At 41.2% G+C, this 25,064-nt stretch overlaps 3 protein-coding genes, 1 long non-coding RNA gene and 2 other non-coding genes across 7 annotated transcripts in view; 4 read left to right on the forward strand and 2 right to left on the reverse strand.

Moving 5' to 3' along the window:
• The window catches only part of LOC121680082, a 136,677-nt gene that overhangs the window by 42,708 nt on the left and 68,905 nt on the right, over nt 1-25,064 (reverse strand). The gene's annotated exons all lie outside the window — the stretch shown is intronic.
• Nucleotides 3,255-7,483, reverse strand: pdcl (phosducin-like). Of its 2 annotated transcripts, none has more exons than XM_042059281.1 (4): nt 7,374-7,483; nt 5,980-6,160; nt 5,512-5,693; nt 3,255-5,363 (listed from the first exon to the last, which is right to left on the reverse strand). In XM_042059281.1, exons 2-4 carry the CDS (start codon nt 6,152-6,154, stop codon nt 4,785-4,787), a joined length of 936 nt encoding a protein of 311 aa, XP_041915215.1. In that variant the 5' UTR covers nt 6,155-6,160; nt 7,374-7,483; the 3' UTR covers nt 3,255-4,784. The 2 variants fall into 2 exon arrangements, with proteins under 2 accessions (XP_041915215.1, XP_041915214.1); XM_042059280.1 differs by having other exon boundaries at nt 5,980-6,156; nt 7,374-7,446.
• Nucleotides 6,473-19,255, forward strand: LOC121680096. The gene is made up of 3 exons (XR_006021559.1): nt 6,473-6,483; nt 15,447-15,449; nt 19,137-19,255. It is a non-coding gene; the product is annotated as an uncharacterized LOC121680096 (long non-coding RNA).
• Nucleotides 9,113-11,244, forward strand: rpl37 (ribosomal protein L37). Its single transcript, XM_042059285.1, has 4 exons — nt 9,113-9,219; nt 9,720-9,855; nt 10,132-10,216; nt 11,139-11,244. The coding sequence occupies exons 1-4, from the start codon at nt 9,217-9,219 to the stop codon at nt 11,206-11,208; spliced, it is 294 nt and encodes a 97-aa protein (XP_041915219.1). The 5' UTR covers nt 9,113-9,216; the 3' UTR covers nt 11,209-11,244.
• LOC121681111 lies at nt 9,984-10,062 on the forward strand. The gene has a single exon (XR_006021987.1). It is a non-coding gene; the product is annotated as a small nucleolar RNA SNORD72 (small nucleolar RNA).
• LOC121681110 lies at nt 10,499-10,577 on the forward strand. The gene has a single exon (XR_006021986.1). It is a non-coding gene; the product is annotated as a small nucleolar RNA SNORD72 (small nucleolar RNA).

Raw genomic sequence — 25,064 nt, forward strand, 5'->3', positions numbered from 1 at the left:
TGTTTCTCTCTCTCTCTCTCTCTCTCTCTCTCTCTCTCTCTCACACACACACACACACTCACACACAAATCCTCTCTTATTCTGTGTCCTGGACATGTAGGATTTGAGTAAGAGTTGTATGCCATACTAGTTATTTTTTGTGTACAAAAAAACCCCATATTTGTTCTGCTCCCGCTCCCTGTGTGTATTTCTGTCTGTTTGCGCCCCATTCTTTTCCCCCCATTCCCCTTCGTTCCTCACTCTCTCCACACCCCCCTTGTTTTTGCTCAATCTGTCCTCCAATCACATAACATCTCTCAGTCTTTTTTTGTCTTTGTCATCGTCTGTCTTTGATCCATCCAATGGCACGTCAATATTCAGCTTCACTCAATCTTTTACATAGAAGATTATTATTTATTTATGATACATGTATTTACCACAGCACTTGTTCCTTGTGTGTGTGTGTGTGCATTGCTCAGACTGTGTAGAAGAATTGTTATATTTTTATGACTTACAAACACAAAAATGCTGTGTGCATGTGTTGTCATCTATACCCTCCAGAACAAACTACTGTCAACCAGGAGGAGCTTCAGCATCTCTGGGAGGAATGGTCTCTACATGGTAAGGAAATCCCCATGATCTTATCCCCATTCCCCACTGCTCACACTAACACTGACACCCAGCTTACTTTGTTATTATTTTGCTGTTTTTTATGATGGAAACTAGAGGGCATAGGATCACATTGATTGGTGATGTCACATTTCCTCTGCCCATATAATGCATGCTGAGTATTGACATCCATGTCAGCACTGGTGCATCATTTGGAGGGTTCAGCCATAGGGTGCCTGCTGTACAGGGTTGGGTCAGATTACTTTGAAATGTAATCCATTACTGACTACAAATTACATGGCAATTTTTGTAATCAGTAACGTAATCAGTTGGATTACCAAAAATATGTAACGTAATCTGATTACTTTAGGATTACTTTTAGATTACTTCAATAAATATGTACCTTAAGTAAAAGACACCACCACTGAATTGATGAAAGAATTCTCATTCTATTTTTCTCTTTATTATTTCATTACATCTAACAAATCTCTTTGCTCTGAGTAAAACATTCCTGTGTGAATTAACTGATCTTTTCCTCCAAAAATCTTAATGTAGCCCCTTGTTTTAATGTTACCATTTACTTTGAGGTCACCAGGTCCCATTGTCTGAAAAACACCCAAAACTAATACATTTCTATAGCTATTCTCCACTTTGGGGGTGGTGTTTTGGTGTTTGAAATGTTCACCCCATCCCAAAACTGATCACTTAGTCATCATGGATGTGATCATGGATCACTATTCTCCAGACATGCACAACTCAGCTTAACCTTTATAAGGGCACACCTGGACAATGAATTTAGCTTTCGTTGGATTTTTTTGACCCAGGGACATGGCCTGAGATTGAATGACACCATGTCCATTTCAATTGTGGGGGTGAGAAAATTATTCCTTTGGGATGTTTTTCAACCAGGGGGACCTGGTGACTTTCTCAAAGTAAACAGTAACACTAAAACAAGAGGCTACATTAAGATTAGGAGGAAAAGATCAGGCAGTGCCGAGAGACCTGCCCCAATAGTAAATAAGTTTGTAAGTAAGTATAGATACTCTTTTGATCCCGTGAGGGAAATTTGGTCTCCCAATCCGTGAATTAGTGAAGCACACAGAGCACACAGTGAACACACAGTGAGGTGAAGCACACACTAACCCGGAGCAGTGAGCTGTCTACTACAGCGGCACTCGGGGATCAGTGAGGGGTTAGGTGCCTTACTCAAGGGCACTTCAGCCGTGGATGTGGGCATGGGAGAGCCCACATTTTTTCTACTGGTCGGGGATCGAACCGGCAAGCCCGAAGCTTGTCAAATTAAAAGATAGTTAGGCTATCTAAGTTGCATTGTTTGCATGATAAAATGTAGGTATGCAGGTAATCCCCAACAATGTAACTGTAATCTGATTACACATTTTTTTTATTGTAATTTGGCTGATTATAGTTACTTGATTTTTGTAATCTGATTACGTAATCCAGATTACATGTAATCCGTTACTACCCAACCCTGCTGCTGTATAACATCTTTATCACAACAATTCAAGAGTTCATTGGCATTTTCATTTGGTACCCAAGCATCAGTACCCTGTTGTCACGAAGGGAGTCGGATGAGATAGCTATGAGCTCAATGAGATGGTGACATATCAGACAATATTTAGGTGCCCAAGTAAGCCTACCAGTTTTAATAAGACATAGTATTGTTTGACTCTAAAGAGTAAAAAATTGAAAAAATGTTTACCATAGTCATTTTGTGTAATATTTGATTTTTTTTTTTTAAATGTGTCTATCTTGACATTTATCTTAGTGCCTGCTTTGTGTGTGATTTGTTTCAGGCATCAGCCCTGATACACACTTCATAATGGAGCAAGCCCTCTGCCATGACCCCCATGACTCAGCCGCAGACCTCAAAGACTGTACCCCAATCCTGCTCCTGGCTCTTCTGTTAGCCACCCACCTGCTGCTCTGATGTGCCCCCCTCCCAGCACACTGACACTGGGAGAGAAGAGAGTTCCCCTAGACCTCAGGAAATCATCAAATTTGAGCCTCTGGCTGTCTAATTGCTCTGTGCACGTGAATCTCTGCAATCAATAATTGTCTAGCCACAGCAACGTGAGGGCATCAGAGGCTCACGGGGAAAGCTTTTTTTTTACACAGCATTTTCCCCCCAATCTTTTATAAAGTCAGTGCCACATTTCTGGTCCATCTCCTTTGAGTAGGTGTACATGACATCTTGACAGGATAATACAGTATCACCTACCTGCTGCTCTGGGGGTTTGTTATGTCCTGCAACAACTGTGTTTAAGACCAAATCTGCTGTAGAATGAGTGGGGTAATCAATGTGTCATAGGGATTAGGCCAGAATGAATGCTTTGTACATAGCCTTTGTATTCATCTGTTCTTACTTTGCTTTGTTTGTGTGTATGTGTGTGTAGGAGTGTACATCTTGTGTGAATGTGTGTGTAGGAGTGTGGTAATGTCATGTATGAAGTCCCTTTTCTGCTACGCGCTTCAAAAGGATACGTGGAATTAGTGTTATGCCAATCAAATCTTAATTTTATACATAGAACATTTATACATAAGAACTGGAAATAAAATATAAATAAAGTATGTGAAATATTTGTGACGGGGACGTTTACATGGACTAGTGTGTATACGTTTGGATGATATCCAAGGAATTTCTCTGGTATATTTTTTCATTTTTATTTGCACAAACACATCAAGGTTAAAAATACAAAACTGAGATATCAACCACACATTATAGCAGGGGACCTAAAGTCAATACAAGATATTTCAGGAACTAAGCACATGCTTTCAGGAATAAATACTTTACCTAATTTACATAAGGAACATATTTGCATTATCAGGTAATGAATTCATATTTCTGACTGAGAAACCGTCACACACGTACACTGTCAACATGGTGGAGAAGATCTCACAGGGTTGTGAACTCGTGCTAAGATGTGCCATGCTGTTACTCTCTGCCACATGAGTGCTTGTGCTTACGTCTGTCAAATGAAGAATGGAACCATCCAGTATGCTCAATAAACAGTGATATTTGATATGTTCTCATATAAATTCTCTGATTCTAAGAATAGTACACACAGACACACGCACACGGGATGGACCAAATTGTATTACTGTCGATATCCTGGTTGCATTACTCCCCACGATCAGAATTTGTCATATCCCAATATAGGTGATGGCATGTTTATATGTGTTGCAAGGTGGGCAGCTCTCGTGTAGAAGGAGAACAAGCATGACTGAATGCTGAGTTCAAACTGTACATGAGGAAGTGGAGTTCATTGCTGATGATGGGCAGGATCAAGTTTTATTTGTTGTGTTTATGCAGATTTCAAACCTGTAAGCTGATGTGACTTGTGGCTGTGGAAAATATTAAGGTGAATAGTAATATAACATCATTTATATTATGGTCGCAAAAAAATACCATAAAATATGTTATTGTAAGTCTATAACGCCCATCCCGAACACACACACACACAAATGATTTGCTCCTAACACATGTAAATGACCAATAGCAACTAGGCTATGCACTTCCATACCAATGTTAGCATATAGGTAAACACATGAAGTAGAAAGAAAATGTTCCTTGAGCACTGAGCATGTGTATTGCTAGTGGAGAAAATCCCAAACAAATAGATTCATGTCAAGCTCTGTTAAAGAATGAAATGAACTGACAGCTTATACCTAACCTTACTACTGGTCTCTGCAATGCCCTTTGTCTGCAGGTTTAGCAGCTCTAGGTATAACATCATCACTATGAGGTCCCAGTTACTATTACAGTAAACAGTTAAGAGCTCATTCAAACCATTATTCTTAATTATAGGAATGACTATAGGACTTACAAAAACAAAACAAAAGTTGCATTTTTCATACTACACATCCAAAGGGCAATACCAGGCAACTGTCGCACACAGAAACATATTGGTAGCTGACTTTTACCACCTCCAGCATTTAATGGTGTGTTTATTAATATGTATGCTTGGATAAGAAAGCTAAAACGAAAAGCTGCATTAAATATCATGTTAGTAATGGTCCCCCTGGTCTCTGCAGCTGCAGAGATAACAGCTTAGCCAACAAAGACTGACCTGACAACCATGTCTGCTTGTGGTTGGTGTGCATATGTGTGAGTACGTTTTCATGTGTACATGTGACGTCTGAGAGAGTGTCCAGGTATGGTCAGGTATGGAGGGTATCTAGTCTAAGTCCAAGTCACTGTCGGAGTCGCTGAGCTGCGGGAGGTTGCTGTTCCGGATGCTTCCATTGGCGCCGGCGTTGAGTGTTGAATGGGCGTACTTGTCGGGCAACAGGCCGTACTCCTGCAGCATGGCCTCTACGTCTGTGGCGTAGAAGTCTTCGCCGAGCTGGTCGCTGACACGCACCAGGTTGCCCACCAGCTCGCCGTTGCGGTACATCAGCAGGGCGGGCAGCGCCGAGGTGCGGAACTGCTCGCTGGTGCCGATGTCGGAGCCCAGCACGCGGCAGAACTTGACCAGCGGGTACTGCTGGGCCAGGCACAGCAAGCAGCCTTCCATGGCCTGGCAGGCCAGCACCTCAGGCTCGTAGATGTGGATGATGACCAGCGTGCCGCGACCCTCCTCGTCCACCGCCTGCAAGAACTCCTCACCGCTGCCAATGTCCACCACCTGGTTGAAGCGCCGGCCACCGTCCAGGGCCAGCCGCATCTCGGCCATGCGCTGCTGTCGGTACTGCTCCAGGAACTCCTCATCGTCTGCGTCCTCATCCTCGTCCTCATCCATCTCCTTCACTCCAAGCTGAGAGCACAGAAGACATACACGAACATTGGCAAGGACAGTAAATATATCTATTTAAGTCACATTCTGGATGACTATATAAGGGTAGATACGTCAAGATACATCTTCCACATCTTCCAAACTACCTCACTCTACCATGCTCACACACCTTGCCACGGATTTTGTCCTGCAGCTTCTTTTGTTTCTCTTTGTCCTTCTCTTCATCCAGATGTGACCGGCAGGTAATGCTCAGCTTCTTGATCAGTTTCTCCATCTCTTTCTTCTGCTCCTTTTTTTGCTCTGTCTCCAACTGTTTGTACTTCCGCCAGTCATTTATCACACCCTTTGGTCCTAGGCAAAACAGACAGAATGAACAAGACCGCTTTTCAATGGCTTTTTAAAAAGAGCCCAAATCCAGAAGTACCACACAGGTGATGTATTCATTCAGAGGTGATGGGAGTGAGACAAAAACTTAATAAAGGAGCAACAAACAAGGGTTTCAGCACAGGTCTCATTTTGGTTCCCCTACCCCCACTTCCCAATTTACACCAATATCATCCAATAATATTTAACCCCACTCTGGTGACTGGTGGTGGGTCTGGATCTAACAAATCAGGAAGGTCATTCATTAACTTACCTGTGTTGACAGCAGAGCCATCTGGACTGTAGTCCACCTCTGGCTCCACCACTGCCTGGTCACGGATGGTTTTAGAGCCCATTTCATCTTCCTCGTGGTCGCTATCCTCATCCTCACTGCTGCTGCAGTAGTACTGCAGCTTCTCGCCCAGGAGCCTGTCATCCAATGTAGTCATGGCTACCTGAGATGATGCACAACAAAGTTGTAAAATTTCAGTTCAGTGATGTTCACGTTTGAAGCTCCAGAATGACAACAGATTCAAACACAAAGGTCGTTGGAAAATGGCACAATAGAAGAGGTCAGAAAATAAAGCACTGTCTAGCTACAACTTATCCAAATATTAATAGTATAGCAATAGGTATATAAACTATCTGTGCACTAAGCTCTGTCTTCACTTGCATATGGATTTTTCTGAATAAACGCTACGTCTACGATGCAGCTTACATTAATTGATCTGCCAGACAAAGCAAAAACAAAACAACTGTTAATCCCCCTGCACAGATGGTCTATCAGAGATGGATGCAGACATAAATTCTAAAGACGGAGTAGGCATGGCTCTATGCAATTCAGAGTAGGGCTCCCCATTTAGCTTATGACTACAGGACACCAATAAGGACCGGTGAATCGTTTCACATCTACCATGAGATGACACAAACGTAATACTAACAAAACTGCACACACACTGTTTACTAGTAAACAAATTTCGCTAGAGAGCCCATACACAATTTGCAAGAAGATGAGACCATAAATGACCATGAAAAGCGATTTACTAATGACAGTAACGATAATGGACAGTGGGCCAAAGCTCACTAACGTTAAGCTCATTAGCCTAAATTTGAAGTCTTCTTATCTAAACTTATCTGGCTATATAGGTCGATTCAGAATGATTCCATTTCCTCCTTGTCAATTTGACACGTCTAGATGCTATCAAGTTAGATTTACTTAACGATGGCGTAATGTTTAGAATTGCGTACAACTCATTTGGTGTCTCTGCTAATGTTGTAACGTTAGCTAGATAGCACTTCCTTAACTAGAAATGTTACCACTAGCACCGCTAACCATTTATAAACATGTAATTGCAATGTAGCACTACCACATTCATATTGACACCCAACGTACTACAGCTTTTTCCAAACATATTGCTTGCAGTCGGCATACAGCCAAAACATCCTCTTGAGTTATTATTAGTTAACGTTAACGTTTACTTACTAATTTAGCTGTGTGCTAGTGATGGCTACCTTTAAACGTTATATCGATAGTAGTGCTAGCCTTCTAGTGCTTTCGCCAACGAATGTCTCTTGTCTGTGTGGCATTTACCATAGATAAGGTTCACAACATTGATCACAACATCAGCATTTGAATAACTGTCTTTTACGGAAAAACCGGCGTCTTACCACAATATATATTTGGAAATATCCACAGTAATCCAACTGCTGTCTTACGACGTCCAGTCCACCTCACAAGAGCAACGCTACACTTCCGGACACAGAGACCTAGAACCTAGAACCTATCTAAATAAGAGTTCGGATTTAATGTTTATGTTTATGGTATGGTTGTTCAAAGCGACATAGGCCTACAATAACATCAATACACATCACATTAACATAAAAACGAACAGTATAAAGAAAAATAAAAAAGCGCCCCAAAAATAATATTATTAATAGACTTATATAGTTTGGGAAGGTTAGGCTTTTTTTACTAGCCTACGTGTTCAGTTTCACTTCAGGGGTGTACTCACTTTTGTTGCCAGCAGTTCAGACATTAATGGCTGTGTTGAGTTATTTTGATGGCACAGTAGGCTACATTTATACTGTTATAGAAGCTTTACACTTTAAATTGTAGCAAAGTGTCATTTCTTCAGTGTTGTTGCCCCATGAAAAGATATAAGAAAATATTTACAAAAATGTGAGGGGTGTAGCCTACTCACATTTGTGAGATACTGTAACTATCAAGCCTGAGAAACTGCCTCTTACAGGAGCTGCAGCACAGCACTCTCTGTGCATGGGCATAGCCTAGAGATTGGCTACTACAAAGTCCATCACTGGATGTCCTTGTAGTTAGGGAAAGTTAGGCACCTATAATAGGTGTCTAGTAACATCTCTGAATTTATCCACGGCCAAATCCTCTGGGAAACACCTGGAGAGGCAATCAAGTTTGGGGTGCCCCGAATAATTGTTCAATAAATACACTTTATATAGATTTTTTTATGGACTTGGAGTCATTTTTACTCAAAACGAATGGCTATGATAGATTCAGCACCCCCAAAAAACCATAGTCAGACATCTCAAAAGCTAATATTGGAAAAATGTTTTTCATTATTTTCGCCCAGTCTCTCTGGGCACCCCAAACTTGATTGGCTCTCCAGGCGTTTTCCCGAGGTTTTGGCCGTGGATAAATTGGGAGGTGTTACTAGACACATAGGAACACATAGTAAAAAAAACTATTGGTAAGAATTGTTTTTGCAGATTGGCAAAAAAAAAAGCCTAGCTTTCCCTAACTATTAAAATGCAGCAGCTATAGGATTCTCACAAAAACTAAAAGAACTGACCACATTACTGGTCCCTGCACTGGCTTCCAGTAAGTCACAGAATTGACTTTAAAGCACTACTGCTTGTTTATATATCAGTAAATGGAGCAGGACCTAAATACCTATCAGACATGCTTCAGCAGTACACACCTTCTCGTCCTCTCAGGTCTCAGGAGAAAAACCTGTTAGTAAAACCTGCTGTTAGAACTAAAAATGGTGAAGCAGTTTTTTGCTGCTATGCGGCTCAGCTCTGGAACCAACTTTCGGATGACATTAAAAAGGTCCCAATGGTAGCCAGTTTTAAATCTAGACTTAAGACCAAACTGTTCTCAGATGCTTTCTGCTAACTGCGCTGAGTTACAATTTCTAAATCTGCCATGAAAATGACTGCCTTGAAAATTATTCTAGCTGTCTTTTATTACTTTTATTACTACTTTTGCTTTTTTGTCTTATTAATTATTCTTTTATTTTTAAATTATTTTACCTTGTGCATTTTATGTTTTCTTTTTACACATAGAAGGTGTAATACGTTTAAATAGCTCAGTGTATGCAAAATAGGTTGAATTGTAAAGATTATAGCAACATTTTGTGTGTTTTTGCCCTAAGGACTTTGGGCTTATTTCAGGGTTGCACCAGGAAAACTGTCGGTGGATATTTAACGCTACACAAAACAAAGTTCCGGTCTCTTTCGTTTCCTCTTCGGTGGAAAGATGGTGAGTGTACCTTAGCTGTTGAATGAAATCTTTAAACATCTGTTTTAAAACTATCTGGTAGTAGAGAAAAAATGTCTATTTTAATAAAACCGAATATCCGGGTTCTGTTTTTGTGAAAATTTCACTTGTACATTCAGTGGATGTTATTATAAGGCTGATGTTAGCGTTTTAGCTAGTCTCACATGAAAGTGGCAGTCATATAATATGTGCTGGAACCCAGTAGTGTAAAAGGCAGTTTCACGCCATTAACATTATCTGCTTGTTTATGGTGTAGTGAAGTAAGACTCAAATACTTTGATTTTGTTTCGTGTAACATAAGAAAACAAGTAATGATCGTATCAAACTAAGGGCCGTGTGAACTGGTGGCTAGCAGTAGCTTGCTAATCCATTACTGGTTGTGCTTTTAAGATGCGTTGGAACAGGGGTCTAAACTGGGGAACGTGAATGACCATCTAAATGTTTAATCTGTGTCTATAATGATATGATTTCTTGTGCTTCAGACGAAGGGTACGTCGTCTTTTGGAAAGCGTCGCAACAAGACGCACACACTTTGCCGCCGATGCGGCTCCAAAGCCTACCACCTCCAGAAGTCTACCTGCGGGAAGTGTGGTTACCCTGCCAAGCGCAAGAGAAAGTGTAAGTTTTTACTGTGATGTCACTTAAGGATTTGGTCTTTAAACCAAAGAGGTTACTTGGGTTGCCATCTTGTGCACAAGAAAACATGCATGTATTGGCGTTCTTAGTTAGGGCAATTCATGAGGGAATGCTCACCAGTGATGTTATAAAATAAATGTCTGAACAAATGAGATCCTGTGATATTAACTTATTATCCTGAGGGGAGCATCCTAGTATGTGCACTGCCAAATTGTGTTTGATGTATGAAATATTGAACGTGTGTGTGTGTGTTTACAGATAACTGGAGCGCCAAGGCTAAGAGACGTAGCACCACTGGCACTGGCCGCATGAGACACATGAAGGTCGTCTTCCGCAGGTTCAGGTGAGCAACATTAGTTATGAATGAAAAGCTATTAAAGGTTCCTCACTTTTTTTGGTTTGGGTGAAGTTGGTGCTGACTTGTTAACAGTTCAGAGCAGATGTTGTAGGCATATCTTCTGATAAGCTTTGCAGTTTCTCAGTTTTTTTTTTTTGTATCCTGGGGCTAAAGTGATTCTATGGGCATGTGCAGATAGACTTGACATCTGACAACTATTTCTTTTGTTGTTCATTTATATGCTTACATCCTCAATTGTGTTAAGTTTGTGTCCAAAGCACACACAGATGCTCACCAGTGATGTCAAAAAACATAAATGTCTGAACAAATGATATCCCATGATATCAATGTTATACTGAGGGGAGCTTTTTCTGGTGTGCTGGTGAACCACAGTTGATCAGTATGTTTTGTTTTTAAATTGCTGTTGACTGGGATTATATTTATCTGATGGTCCTAGATTTTGTTTCATTGGGTAGTCATTTAATGTAAAGCGTAACCTTGCTTTATTGGATTCCATTCCATTAATTACTGCCTTACTCTAGCAATGAGCTTGGTATAAATAAAACCAAACTGGCCAGTGTATTTAATTGGAGAACTAGAAGGATTCACAGAACAAGTGGGCATCATGCTGCAGTGTGTAAGGTGTCAACCTGTGTACAGAGATCCCACTGTTTTTCATAATGGAAGGTTCCTTGTGCACTTACGCATGTGACTTGCATTAAGTGTGCATGCAAGGTCTAGGTCTAAGTATTTATTTGAATTTAGTTAGGCTTGTGAATCCATTTGTGAGACAGTGCCATACCATACAGTACCATCCATTTGGCACTTTCCTTCTGTTATTCCATAAGGTTCTGAGATGTGGAGATTAGTTCTGTATTGCCACTCTTTGACAGTACCCATGCTAATGCGTTGTTTGCTGTTTTTACAGAAATGGATTCCGTGAGGGCACTGTTCCCAAACCCAGGCGGTCTGCAGTGGCAGCATCCAGCTCGTCCTAAAGTGTCGAACGTGAATAAAACTGTTCTGTAAAACTACTGTTCTGGTGACCTCATTTATGCATCCCTTCAAATTGGATTGCATTTATGCAATATTATAAGTGTTCAAGTTATCGAGTATTTTATTAAAAAGTGGCAGTAGTTGTTAATTGAACACTCGCCTGCCGAAATTAATCTTCTCCCTTTGACTCAAACAGTAACTCAAAAGTAATCCAGACCTGCTTCACTGGGATGTAAGTGAGGAACAGTTGAACGTCCTTTGCCATTGCTCATCATGCACAAAATAGCACAGCGCCTGCTAATGGCCTTACACCAAACAACGTTTACAAGATTTGGGAAAGATTCTTGAAAGATTGGAGTCTTGAGGAAAGCTTGAATGGGGGCCATTAGTTAAGACTACAATCTTCCAAGAATCTTTCCCAAATCTTGTCAAAGTTGTTTGGTGTAAGGTGGCCATAATTTGACAATACCCGACCAGGAAGCCATGGAATTTTCTTCTTAGATATAGGTCTTTAAAGGTGTAAAGAAAAGGGTTTTTTTTATGAACTCCTGGTACACTAAGTTATTGATTCTTTGTTTTATGTGTAGGGACCCTATTCATACTACAGAAGTATGGTGCTATTTTGCACATGAGATGGTTCATTTTTTTCCCATTTTATTTGGATTATAGATTGTTGCAGTTTTCTGTGTAGGCTTGGTTGAATGCAATGTAAAATGGGTAAGCTTAGAATCCAACAAAAGTACTCGCCAGATGTCCAAAAATGTGTAGTGCCGCATGCCAAACTTTAAATTGCTGATAAGACCAAACCGCTACTGCAAGCTTTAAGCACACTGTACTTCAAAACCCTTTAATTCAAGCTCTGAAGCACATAGGCCTGAGCACTTTGCCATGTCGCCCACCCATAATTTCTTCCAGCCCACCCAAGTGTAGTAGGCTAGAACCGGCCCTGGGTGTATAGCCTTAAATGTTAAGTCAACTGTAGGCCTACCTGGCAAGAAACTTGGCCTGATCGAAACCTGGCAAGATCGCCGCCACACCATACACACCTTCCCGTGGCTCAGAGGTATGTCTACTCCTTTCATCAGATTAAATTGACCACAGGTGCTGGATTTCTTAAAAATATTGAGTCCTTATGCGTAATTATTTCCTTCTAAGTAGCCTAGAATACTGTTACAGTATTCTAGGCTTCTTAGAAGGAAATAAATTGATGAAGACAAGTCGGATATTGTTGCACAAGGTTAGACAAATTACAGTTAATTTACTAACCTTGTACTAACTAATTTGTCTGACCTTGTGCAACAATATTTGACTTGTCTTCAACATGGGCGGATTATGAACTTTCGGGCCCCTGGCCCAGATGTATTGAGGGCCCCCCACTAATTGTATATGTGGGTGTTGGCGTCCCCCCCCCCCCTGAAAATATTTAATTTGTTTGTTGTGATTTCCTGTATTCTGGTGCATTTTGGGGATGGGCAATACTAAATTCAATCAGATTCATAGCCTATGTCCTGATGTGTTGATATTGAGGCAGCGATTCTATGCAAAGGCTTGGGCTTCAGGGCCCCCTGGGCCTGGGACCGGTAGGCCTGTGCAGTAATCCATCCCTGGTCTTCATATAGCAATGCATAGATTGCTGGCTTGCACAGCTCTAACCCTCTAGGAAATCATTATTAATGATTATTTTCATTGTAAAGATCAGGGTTCTCACGTGTCATGGAATTTTGGCAAGTCTATTCCAGACATGGAAATTTAAGGAATTTTATAATTTGAGGCAAAGTCAGGGAATTTTGTTGTAGCACTTTAAAATGTACTTGCCAAATTACATTAATACAAATATTTCCACGCGTAATTGGTGTATATCTGGTTATTACCTTTACTGCTTGCCCAACTTTGTTTATTCAATGCCCATTTATTCATCTCCCGCTATAACAAGTAAAAGATTCTTGACCGCTACGTGGCTGCTCTGAGATCATTGGTCGGTATATTGTGGCATTCATTATATAGTACATCATGGAAATTCAGTTTTTTTTGTCAGGGAAAAGTGAAAAAAAAAATATTTATTTTTTTAGTACATTTGTAAATGCTAAATAAGTTGCTGCTTTGTCAACATAATACATTAACTTAAAACTACAATATCTTGTGCTGTTTACAAAAAGTATTCAACTTGGAAAAGATCCCCTTTGGTATGTATGATAACTTCTTAACTTCTTAAACTTATTTGATGTGAGACATCACCACCTTTGTACATGTTTTGCAGTGTTTCCCCCAATTCCTCTTCATAGAATTTAGTCTGATGGATAATGCTCTTCACTGTTGCACTTGCAGTTGGATCTTGAGTGCTTTGGTCAGGGCTTGAATCATTCTAGGATATTCTCTACTGTTTTTGAGAGACTCCAGTGTTGCATTAGCAATATGCCTGTAAGGTAATTGTACTAGTGGGCAAAACCTCAGTCCCAAGTAGCTGACAACACTAGGAGTGGAGTTTCATAACAATTGATCATTTTATGAGAGATTTTGCAGAGAAACTCACAAAGGGGATCCGATCAGATTTAGCATTGTAGGCGCCTCAGATTTGGCACCCACCCAGGGGCCATGGTGGCCATTTAAATGGCTGACAAATATGGATTCTTATTAGGAGGGTAAGGGTTGAAAACAGAAACTAACAATACAGTTAGCCTACACATTGTAAGCAATGTGGGTATTTTGATTAGCAGGACTTGCAATAAATACAAGAGCCTGTAAATGAACTCAACCAATAGAAAAGTATAGCAATCTTTATATAACTTCACTTCCATCCAATTTCAGGGATCTTCATCAAACCTAGCATAGCTCACCAATCCCCTAGGTTAAGGCCAAAATGTATCAGCCATAGACTTCATTTACGAATTTACAATACAGGATCAAATAGTGTGCATGCTGAACCACACTCTAGGAAGGTGGGACATGTCTTAATTCATGGGTAGTAAAAATTTACATCATATGTGACACAAATCATATGGTGTGCCGAGAAAACCCTGTAACACAATATGATTAGGTGTCACACCTAATTATATCATTTATATAATTAGGTTATCATATAGGTTATATCATTGCACCATATAACATACTCACTGCAACATGGTAACATACACTTAAAGATAATATTGACAAAAATATAATTTATTTGGGGCATTTTTATGTAAAAGGCATCACACAAAAACAATTAGAAAGGGTACTGAAGTGGGAGTGCTGACAATACTTGATTTGTTGACCGTATCCGCGAGATCACGGTAACCTTTTAATGTCCTTGATGTTTTCATACTTCCAGAATGAAGGACTCACCATCTCCAAGGGTTTCCAACAGGGCCAGTTCTAGCCTGCTATGGCTGAAAGAAATTTTGGGTGGGCAACATAGCAAAGTACTCAAATGAGATCAAAATTGACATGCACAAACAGCATGTTGAGATGGGTGTTCAGGCTTATGTTTTTTGCATATTTTGCTAAAGTAGAGTCTAAGGAACAAGATTTTTTTGTCTTCAAATTTTCACGATCCATCTTTAGTGTTTTTATCTATGTTTTAAAATAAGCGATTATATCTAGTCCGAAAAGTGATTTTCACATTTTCTTCTAATTTTTTGACAATTAATGCCACTTTTTGCACACAAAACCCACAGATAATGTAGAAAGGTTGTTGGTTCTAAAACAATAACCATAGTTTTCAAACTTTGAGTGTCTGAAAGGTGTAAACACCTTCTCCCTTGTTGCCTATATGTCAAAAACGATTTCTTAATCTTTGCTTTTCTTGAAGCTTTCCTTGACCTGCCATGTCATTCTATTGTCTGCCTTAAGAGAAATTTGTCTTGGAAATAATCTATAATAGTACAGGCAACACAGTACACCACTAGGTGTCAGGCATGGGTAGTTAAGTAGCAGTAGGCAAAATTAACAAACAAAAGAATATAAGGTACAAACAAACAGACAAACCACGGATGTAAGTTACAAATAGACAGACAAACCACGGATGGCCCTCTCACAGCCTGAACTAATACAAAAAACAAATAACTCCGGGGAAAACATTGGTCAGACACTAAACCATGTGCATTTGCTCTCTTTAATCTGGTACGCCCTCCAAATGAGCCTGGGACAGTTGGTCAAGGCTAAAGTTAACACCATCTTGGTCACTGTGATGGTAAGCACTAGTCCTGGTGTGGACTATGACTACCCTCAACCGGGTATGGCTCCCTCCCGATACCCCCATGAGGCTGTGGAGCAGCCAGTGCTGAAGGGCTGGATGAATCTTGACTGGTGGGAAAAAGTTTAAGCTCGGAGCGATGCATGGTCTTAAGGGGGCCCTCCTCCCCATATGGCCCGATCTTATAGTGTGTGCCAATTCCGCTTTGGTTAAAAAGCGTCAGCCAAATGTAATGTAATGTAATGTAATTCCATCCAGACACTACACAATTTCATGATGGACCGTGACCGGTGGTGCCCATGAAAATGGTTCTTGCAAAAGAGTGTACATGTACATTACATTTAGCAGACACTTCTTGACCAAAGTCTCTTACATACTGTATGTCAGCTATATTAGAAGGGATCACATTGTCCCCGGAGCAACTTGGGGTTAAGTGCCTTGCTAAAGGGCATAAAAGTGGAAGCCGGGAATTGAACCGACAAATTTCAGGCTACTGCACGCTATCCCAGCTCCTTAAGCACTACACTACCACCGCTCACTAGAAAAAGACTAGAGTGCCAGGTGGTAATATGGGTACGGTGTCAGGACCACCATGCCTACGATATGCCGCAGCCTCTTCTAAGTGTCTCCTAGCACTAGCATAGACAGAAGTCAGGTACTCTTGATGTTGCACCACCCAATCAGTCGGTGTCCCTATGGTCACCTCCAGTATTTCCAAGTAGGTGGTCGACTGGTAACTGGCTTCTGACCGAACATCAGCTCGTATGGGGTGTGCTGTGTGGACTGGTACATGGTGGTATTATAGGCGAACAGGAGCTGAGGGAGCAACTGGGGCCATTTACGCTTCTTTTCAGGGGGTAAGGTCCTGAGCAAGTCATGAAGTGTCCTGTTGAAATGTTCACATTGACCGTTCTACTCTTTGTTATGCTGTAGATGTCACACAGGTGCTTCAACAAAGCTGCGCCCCTGATCAGAGTGGATTCTCCTAGGCACGCCATAAAACCATCTCTCAGTTAGAATCTTAGCTACGGTGGAAGCTCTCTGATCAGGGGTGGGAAAGGCCTATAGGTCAACTTTGAGAAAACATTTGTGATGCCAGAACATTCTCTTGTTCTGTGCTAGCCCAATCCAAGAGAGTAAAGTCAATGGAGATTATCTACAAAGGCTTAGTGGCTAACAGATTTCCGAAGAAGGTTCTGGCTTGGGTTGTCTTGCTTTAGCAACCACACAGTGCTCACACTCAGAACACCACTTTTGTACCTCATGCCACATCTGGGGCCAGTAGCACCTCTGGCATATCAAATCTGTGGTCCTGTCCACCCCCAGATGGCCATGATTGTTGTGTAGGCTAGTGAGCACTTCGACTCACAACACCTTGGCCAGTAAAAGCTGCAGCACTGGATCCCTGGAAGGAGCAGCCTGGATCGCTCGGGACAAGGTCCCATCCACTTCCTGTATCTGGGGCCACTGCTTTATCAGCTGCTGGACCAATATGGTGTGTACATCTCAGATCCTCACTGATGTTTATAACCAGGAATCTGAAGCTTTTGACTCTCTCCACAGCTGCACTCCCGATGTGAATGGGTGCGTGTTCTTCTCCCTGCAGCCGCCTGTAATCCACTATCAGCTCATTGTTTTTTGTTACATTGAGCAGCAGACTGTTATCCCGACACCAAGATGTCATTGTTGCCACCTCTGCTCTGTAGGCAGACTCATCACCATTCTTGATGCAGCAGATTATGGTGGTGTCATCAGCAAACTTAATGGTGTTGGAGCGGTGTTAAGAGGGGGCTTAACACACAACCCTGTGGAGCACCAGTGCTGAGTGTTAGACTGGAGGAGGTGATGTTACCTAGCCGTACTGCCTGTCAGAAGTTTAGTATCCAGCTGCACATGGAGGGACTGATGTTTAGGTCTTGCAGTTTCATGATGAGCCTAGATGGTACTATGGTGTTGAAGGCGGCGCTGAAGTCGATAATGAGCATCCGTACGTACGTGTTCTGATCCAAGTGAGAGAGAGCGGTATTCAAGGCCAAAGCTACAGCATCATCTGTAGACCTGTTAGACCGTGGGTCTAATGCAGTAGACAGACAGGATGTAATGTGGTCTTTGACTAACCTCTCAAAGCACTTCATCACAACAGAGATTATAAGAAAGTTAAGAAAAACACAAATGATCTATATAGACATGCTCTATTTAGATGGTAATTTCAAAATGTTTGTTTTTGAATATTTTTTGTTTTGTCAGTTCATGTCCTGCAAGTACTACAAAAGTTTTGTTTTTGTGTGTATTTTATTCTATTCAGGTAAAAAATCGACCAGAACACAACTAAAAAAAAGAACAGAACAGAATTGCAAGTGAGCTGTGTGATATTGAGCGAGTGATAGAGCAAGTGAACAGTGATTTCTTTATTTTTTTTAGTTCCCTGTGGCCTGAAGTTAGGATTGTCTCAAAAAGATTTGTACATACTCGAAAAGATATGCACAAATAGACATGTATTTGTAAATACACAATTACAAATATACAAATGTGACATACAAATACATAAAGTAATAATATGCTAACTCAATACCGTTTTAATTACATTTCCGTGGTAAAGATACTGATCTTATATCAGTGTACAGTGTGTAAAATAATGCAAAATGAGTCATACTTACTGGATCTCTGAAATCCAGCTGGTGCAGAACTAGGCCCAAATAGAATGTGATTACACTCATAGAGGCCCCAGGGTGTGATAAAGGCTGTGATTTATTGGTGGTATTTTTATAAGGCTGTGAATTATTTTTGGTATTTTTTAAATTAACTTGTCTGTAGATCCTGACTGATCTCCGGCTTCTTCCATCCAAAGGCTTGGACAGATTAGCATATTAGCAGGGAGATATATTATCGGGAGCGAGCCTATGTTCCCACAGCCCTATGTTCCCAGACCCTAACCCTAACCTAGACATGTGGGACCATTGGTCTGTGGGACCATTGGGCTGACCCCATATTTATTAACTGCCTCAGTTGCTCACTGACATATTGCACAACACTGCCATCTACTGGTTGTCCATGAGTGGGTGTATTTGCGCACAAAATTCCATGGTATTTGTTTGTGGATCGCTGTGCGAAAAGAATGTCTCAAAATTATGTCATCCACAAATCCACAAATGCAATCCACAAATGCAGAATCCAACGCCTCACACACACAAAGTCAAACATATTTATTTACAAACAGTGTTGGGTGTAATCAGGGGCGATTCTAGACCTAGAGCTTTGCTGGGGCACAGGCACCCAACACCCAATACATAAAAAAAAACATTTAAATGTGCGCGCAATATGAAATAAATGGCTTTGACGTCTAGCCCACATCATGTCCTCATCCATTTCCTGCCTGTCTCTCTCCTCCTCCTCCTCCTCCTCCTGTCTGGTACTGGACTGCCCAGCCTGTGCTCTTTCTCCCCTCTCTTCTCCCCTCTCTTCTCCCTCTCTTCTTCTTTTCGACCTTCTTCTCCTCCTCCAGCACTCTCTCCCTCAATTGTTGTAGCAGCCACTGCAGCAACATCCAAACACATAGGCATGAGTAGGCCTAATGTATACTCACTGCATGGATTTAATAGGCTTTCCTACACAAGGGAAGCTTATTTTTAGTCAAAATTGAGATATACTTCCCTCCCAGGCAATGGTCCTTCCTGGCAATACTGCAGTTCTTTGTAGCTTAAATAGCCTACTAAAGCCTTCATACTGACTTTTGGTGATAATTTGCAAATGTAGCCTAAGAGTCTGATTCTGTGTAGATTATTATAGGCTACATTTACAAATGCAGCAAACGTATTTAAGTTTGCCATTTAACCATTGATCAAATTACAGCACTGGCTATTACCAGCATAAATGTTACCTTCAATGTGGGCAATTATCATACCTCCCTCGTCCTCCTCATCTCTCCTCACTGTTCCTTTCCCTCTGCCTGTTCAGGAAGAATTGTCTGATGTCCATCTCTGAATAGTTTATCAGAAGGCTATGTTTAGTTTTAAAGTAGGACAGCTTCACAAACAGTATAGGCTACTTTTACAGGACTCTCTCTCTCCAGTATATGTATAAATCATTATTAATTGTCCGCATGTGTGCATGCAGCCTACACATGGTGAGTGTGTGTGTGAGGGAGAGAGAACAAGCTGGTAAACTGTTGCTAAATTTAGGCTACGACGCATTGAAAAACAGATGCTAATTATGTGGGCAACATTCTCTAACAGCGATCAACTTGTCATTTTTTTTCAGTCAAACAAGTTGTGAATTTGTTGTAACATTAAAACAGGGGACGACTTACTCTGTGCTCAAAGGGATATGACGAGCTCCAGCGGACGAAATATTCGGAATTCGGAAGAATCATGTGAGCGATTTTCATTGGTTGTTGCGTTCAATCTTACCCAGCTACAGAGGTGCTATTTCCTGATTGGCTATTATGGTCCCTTTCTTTTTTCCTTGTTTTTTTTATTGACTGGTAAGTGACAGGCTCGAGTCATGACTAAAGCAGGCACGGAGATGCGCTCATGAATGCCATTTCCAGCGAGAGCAGCGCTAGAATTGTACTGGGGCACTGGAGACTTTTACTAAGGCACGTGCCCCAGTGAATAAGGTCTAGTGACGCCCCTGGGAGTAATGCGTTACAAAGTAACGCGTTACTGTAATTCCACTACTTTTAGTGGTAACGAGCATGTAACTAAGTATTTTTGAAAATCAAGTAACACAATTACAATTACTGAAATTTAAAAGAGTTCGTTATTTGCGTTACTTTGTTGATCTTGAATGAATGACTGCAGACAAGATGACAGATGCAGATTTGCTGCTTCTGATCTAACGTCTCCCGACATTAGCTATGTTTCCAGCGATTGTGTACATGTTTAGATTGCAGATGCATTCTTTACAGTTACTAGGAGCCTCCTCACATTCCTCCTTATTTCTAAGTGCATTAGGCTACAATTTAAATGGGCATCTTAAAAGCCTTTTCCCTTTCGTTTCCATCTCGTAAGCTCCACTACAGTAAAAGCGCATTGTTGTTTATTTTATCTCTGCTCTTTTTCGCCTATTGCGCAAATTTATATCAATTTCTCATTCTTACAACATAGCCACGCCACAACACCAATAGGCCTACATACAGTAGCCTATATATAGCCTTGGCACAAGCAAGCACACGTTTAACTCGAGAGGAAAATGCAGATTTCACTTACCACATAAAGAAACCTCCAAATAGCCTACCGTACATACTACAGCGACTTGAGTTATTTGCACAGTATGTTTACATCGGAATTGACGTCCGTGGTGTTATGGATTCATTTGTCTGCGACAGAACATGCAACTTCTCCCTGGAACACCTTATCAGCCGAAGAGTAACCTTCTGCATAGTGCGCGACAACCCCAAACCCTCGGATGCGCATTAGAACTTATTTCGGTAGGTCAGCACTTGTGAAGCGCAGGCTTTTCCCAAACTGGTGGTGCTTAAAATGCTATATAATACAACTGTGTTCAAAGCAGGATGAGGATAACCTAAGGTTGTATGTGTGTGTGCGCAGACAATAACTGCTTTGAAAATAAGCCATTTAACATTACATCCCATTGAACTCATTCCATGTAGCCTATAGGATTGCAATAATAAAGATAATAATAACTTACTATATTGCAGAATTCAGTGTCAGTGCACCACCATGCATACTAGTAGTAGTAGAAGGCAAGCAGTAGGCAGTGTGCTGTACATATCTATCAAACCACCTAGATGGTGAGGGTGGCACAAAACAAGGTCAGGGAAGCCTTCATGCATTGTAGAATGTTTTGTGGTCGGAAAAAGTTTGAGAACTCATGCACAAGGCTATTGATTTGAAGGCCCGTTGAAACTACAATAAATAGGTCTAAAAATTAGGTTTATTGTGTGTGTGACTTCAGTACTGTTCATATTGACATTTTAAAAGCAGACTTAAAAGTAACTCAAAAGTTACTTTCTCTAGTAACTAATTACTTTTGATATACAGTAATTGGTAAGGTAATTCAATTACTTTTGAAAGAAGTAACTAGTAACTGTAACTAATTACTAATTTTCAGTAACTTTCCCAACACTGTTTACAAATGTCCAACATATATTTACAAATACATTTCAAATGTGGGGGTGAGAAAATTATTCTTCTGGGATGTTTTTCAACCAGGGGACCCGGTAACACTAAAACAAGGGGCTACATTAAGATTCTGGAGGAAAAGATCAGGCAGTGTGCCGAGATACCTACCCTAATAGACGGCATTGGACTATTAAACAACATGATCCAAAACATACAGCCAAACAAGGCAAGAAATGGTTAACAGAGAACGATATCAACATTTTAGAGTCCAGAGCTCAATCCATCAAAAAAGTGAGGACAAGACCAGGATGATGGCAAAGAATCGTTCCTGCCTCAAAACCTGGATTGCTGCTAAAAAGGTGCGGCCTACAATCATTGTGGAGACATGGAGAGACTTGGTAGGTATTATAAGAACCATTTTGAGAGCTGTGAATGCAAATAAAGATGTTTCCACTGATTATTTAAAAAGGGTATGAATCATTTTGGACATGCCATTTTTCATAAAAATGTTAAAAAAAAAGATGAAAACGCTTCTTTTTTTGTTTCTATGTTTCTACCACATTGTCTTACCTGTGACATGTGACAGTGTGACAGCGTCATCACTCTTCTTGAATACCTCACATTTTCTTGCTGTAAATTTTACTTCATGCTCTTGATATCTTTGGAGTACCATCTGACGGTGGACTAGGTGGTCTTCAAATGATCGGTTGTGGACTAAATTGCCGTCAAGGTAGGGTTGTCGGATCTCATCCCTCAGTCCTATTAAACACACTTCCTTCTCTGAAATCCAGCTGGTGCAGAACTAAGCCCAAATAGAATGTGATTACACTCACAGAGGCCCCAGGGTGTGATAAAGGCTGTGATTTATTGTTGGTATTTTTATAAGGCTGTGAATTATTTTTGGTATTTTTAAAATTATTTTTATATACCATTCAGTAACTCCGGCTGTTTACATTGGTAATTAAATAACTGGACAGGCTTTTACCTGGCATGCCCTCTAAATAATCTATTAGCAGTGAGGTCACTTTCGAAAGAATTTTGGGGGACTTGGTGACCCCAAGATGATACCTTTGTTTGTAACTCTCCAACAGTGGTTCCTATGAAATGTTTTGCCTGTCTTACCATCCTCCATACAATGTGTGGGGGCAAGATAACCGTTGTGTTGTGAATTTTGTAGCGCGTTTTTGAAATGTAAATGTTGTCTGAATTTGCAGCGCATTTTCTAAATGATGTGCACGTCTCAAATGAAGATGAAGATGTTTTCTTAAGTTGGTTGTGTTTTTCTATTTGCACTTGTTTTGTTGATTTAATCTGTTGTCATAAGTTGCACGTCGTTTGCACCAGTCGGCCACCATAGATTACAATAAAATGACTGTAATTACTGTAAAACGATAATGAAGGAGGCGGTTTATCACTCAGTCGTTTACTCTCAACTCTCGGTGCAAGTACAAGTGTACAGTGTCACACATGTTTTCTGGTACTACCATACATACCACAGCATATGCACAGGCGCATTTTAACTACCGTATATGACATCTCCCCCTTCTTCAAAAAGGGGCTTGTATCATTAACAGTAAACATTCTAATTATGACTGCCGTGCAGCGAAGCGGTCTGCGCTCTGCGGTACATCTAGTTGACATTAAAGGAGAATTCCGGTGTGATATTGACCTAAAGTGTATTGAAACATGATACCGAGTGTGAACGTATGTCTCATAGCCCATCAAAATAATTCAGTGGAAATGCATGGATTCCAGTTGCTGCTACTGGAAGAAACTGGAATCCATGCATTTCCACTGAATTATTTTTGGAATCTGATCCCTTATCATACCTGTTAATTCTTACTCGTTGCTCGACTTATCGTGACTAAATTCAAGATGGCTGCAAACGCTAAACTTCGTGAAGATACTGTCTGTATAAATCGTCTTGTAAGTAAACTACCAGTGCTTTTTCAAAGTTCTCAATGTCTCGTTTTAAATGTCAGGGCCCTCGGAAGTCTACCAATGAAGTGTGGAGATACATTGAGCCTCGTAAATGGGTGTAAAACAGTGATTTATTTGCATGGCTAGCCCGATGCCGAAGCACCACTATTGAAAAAGCTGTTGGTAGCATCGGCTAACTAGCGCCAGATTTTGGAGTGCAGGGGACAAGCCGAGATGGGCTATGAGACATACGTTCACACTCGGTATCATGTTTCAATACACTTTAGGTCAATATCACACCAGAATTCTCCTTTAATATCAACTCAACTTTCTTGTATAACCACAATTAGACATTATCAACATTATTCCCCCCCCAGCCATAGGATCAGCACATGACTACAGGTCGAGCCTGTTGACTGGCTTACACACCCGTCCAGATCTGGTCACAGTCTGACCGGGTATGGGGTTTGCATCACTCTGGCTGGCAGGAACAGTCTCTAACGTATCAGAGTGGGTGTCTGTCGCTGTGTTCTCGCTGGATGCTGTTGGGGTGGGCTGCGGAACCGGCTCGGGTTGAAGGGAACGGCGGTTCCGCCGAAGCTCTGCTCCATGCTGTGTCTTGACAACGAAAGATTTCGGAGTGACGCTCTCGCTAGAGATCACTGCTGGCAATGTCCACACCTTTTCATGATCCAACTTGCATCGGACTGCATCTCCTGGCTGCAGGACAGGTAAGGACCGGGCTCCGTGGTGACGCTTGTAGTAATAAGCCTGCTTAGCTTTCTCTCTCCCGTCCTTGTCTTTCACTGCACCTCTGTTGGGCCATTTAGGTCAAAAATGCAGTGAAATTATGTCTGGTGTCAGCCTATTTGTGCATTTATGGGGGGGGGGGTAAGTGCAGTAGAAGAGGGGTTTAGTAGATTAAGTGGCAAGGGCTGCATAAGAAAGGTGGGGGAGGATTGGGATTGGGGGGGGCACCAACAAGGAGCACCCAAGAGCAACAGGGGCAAGGAAAAACTCCCATACCAAGGAAGAAACCTTGGGCAGATCCATGGCTCAAGGGGCTAACCCAACTGCCAGGGGTCTTGGTGTGTGTGTTGGGGGGATGACAAGGGAGATGGGATAGTGTGCTGTGTATGTGGGGAGAGGGCAGTGTGCAATATGTGTGTTGGAGAAGCTTCCTCATGAGACAATGTGCTGTGTCTAATTCTGGTTAACTAATTCAAACTCAGATTTCAAATTCAGATTTTGACAAAGCGAAAGAATACTGAAGAAGTGTAGCTTTATTGCATTCCAGAGCATGGGTTCGTGAAGGAAGCTGGCTCTACCATCTTGGTCTTCACATGGCGTCATTTGTTTTTCTCACTCAGAATAGACAGAATATTCTATATCTCCTTCTCCATACTTGGCAATACATACCTTGAATGTTGCCTAGTTGTTCCATCTATTTGCTTCTTTTTGACCTCTAACCTTGCTGACCATACATTCCTTATGGCTTGCTCATCTCTCTTAGTCCCAAGCAGGGGCGGACTAGGACCAAAAATCGGCCCTGGCATATTTGGCCCAAGCGGCCCTCAAATCAGTCGGGCACACCTAATTAAATCCAAAATCTTTGCATTATCCTTAAATATGCATATATTTCCAACTGTCATGGAGCACTGAAAGTGATGTAGGCCTCATTGAC

This window comes from Alosa sapidissima, chromosome 13 (assembly GCF_018492685.1).
Source record: "Alosa sapidissima isolate fAloSap1 chromosome 13, fAloSap1.pri, whole genome shotgun sequence".
NCBI classification, from domain to species: domain Eukaryota; kingdom Metazoa; phylum Chordata; class Actinopteri; order Clupeiformes; family Clupeidae; genus Alosa; species Alosa sapidissima.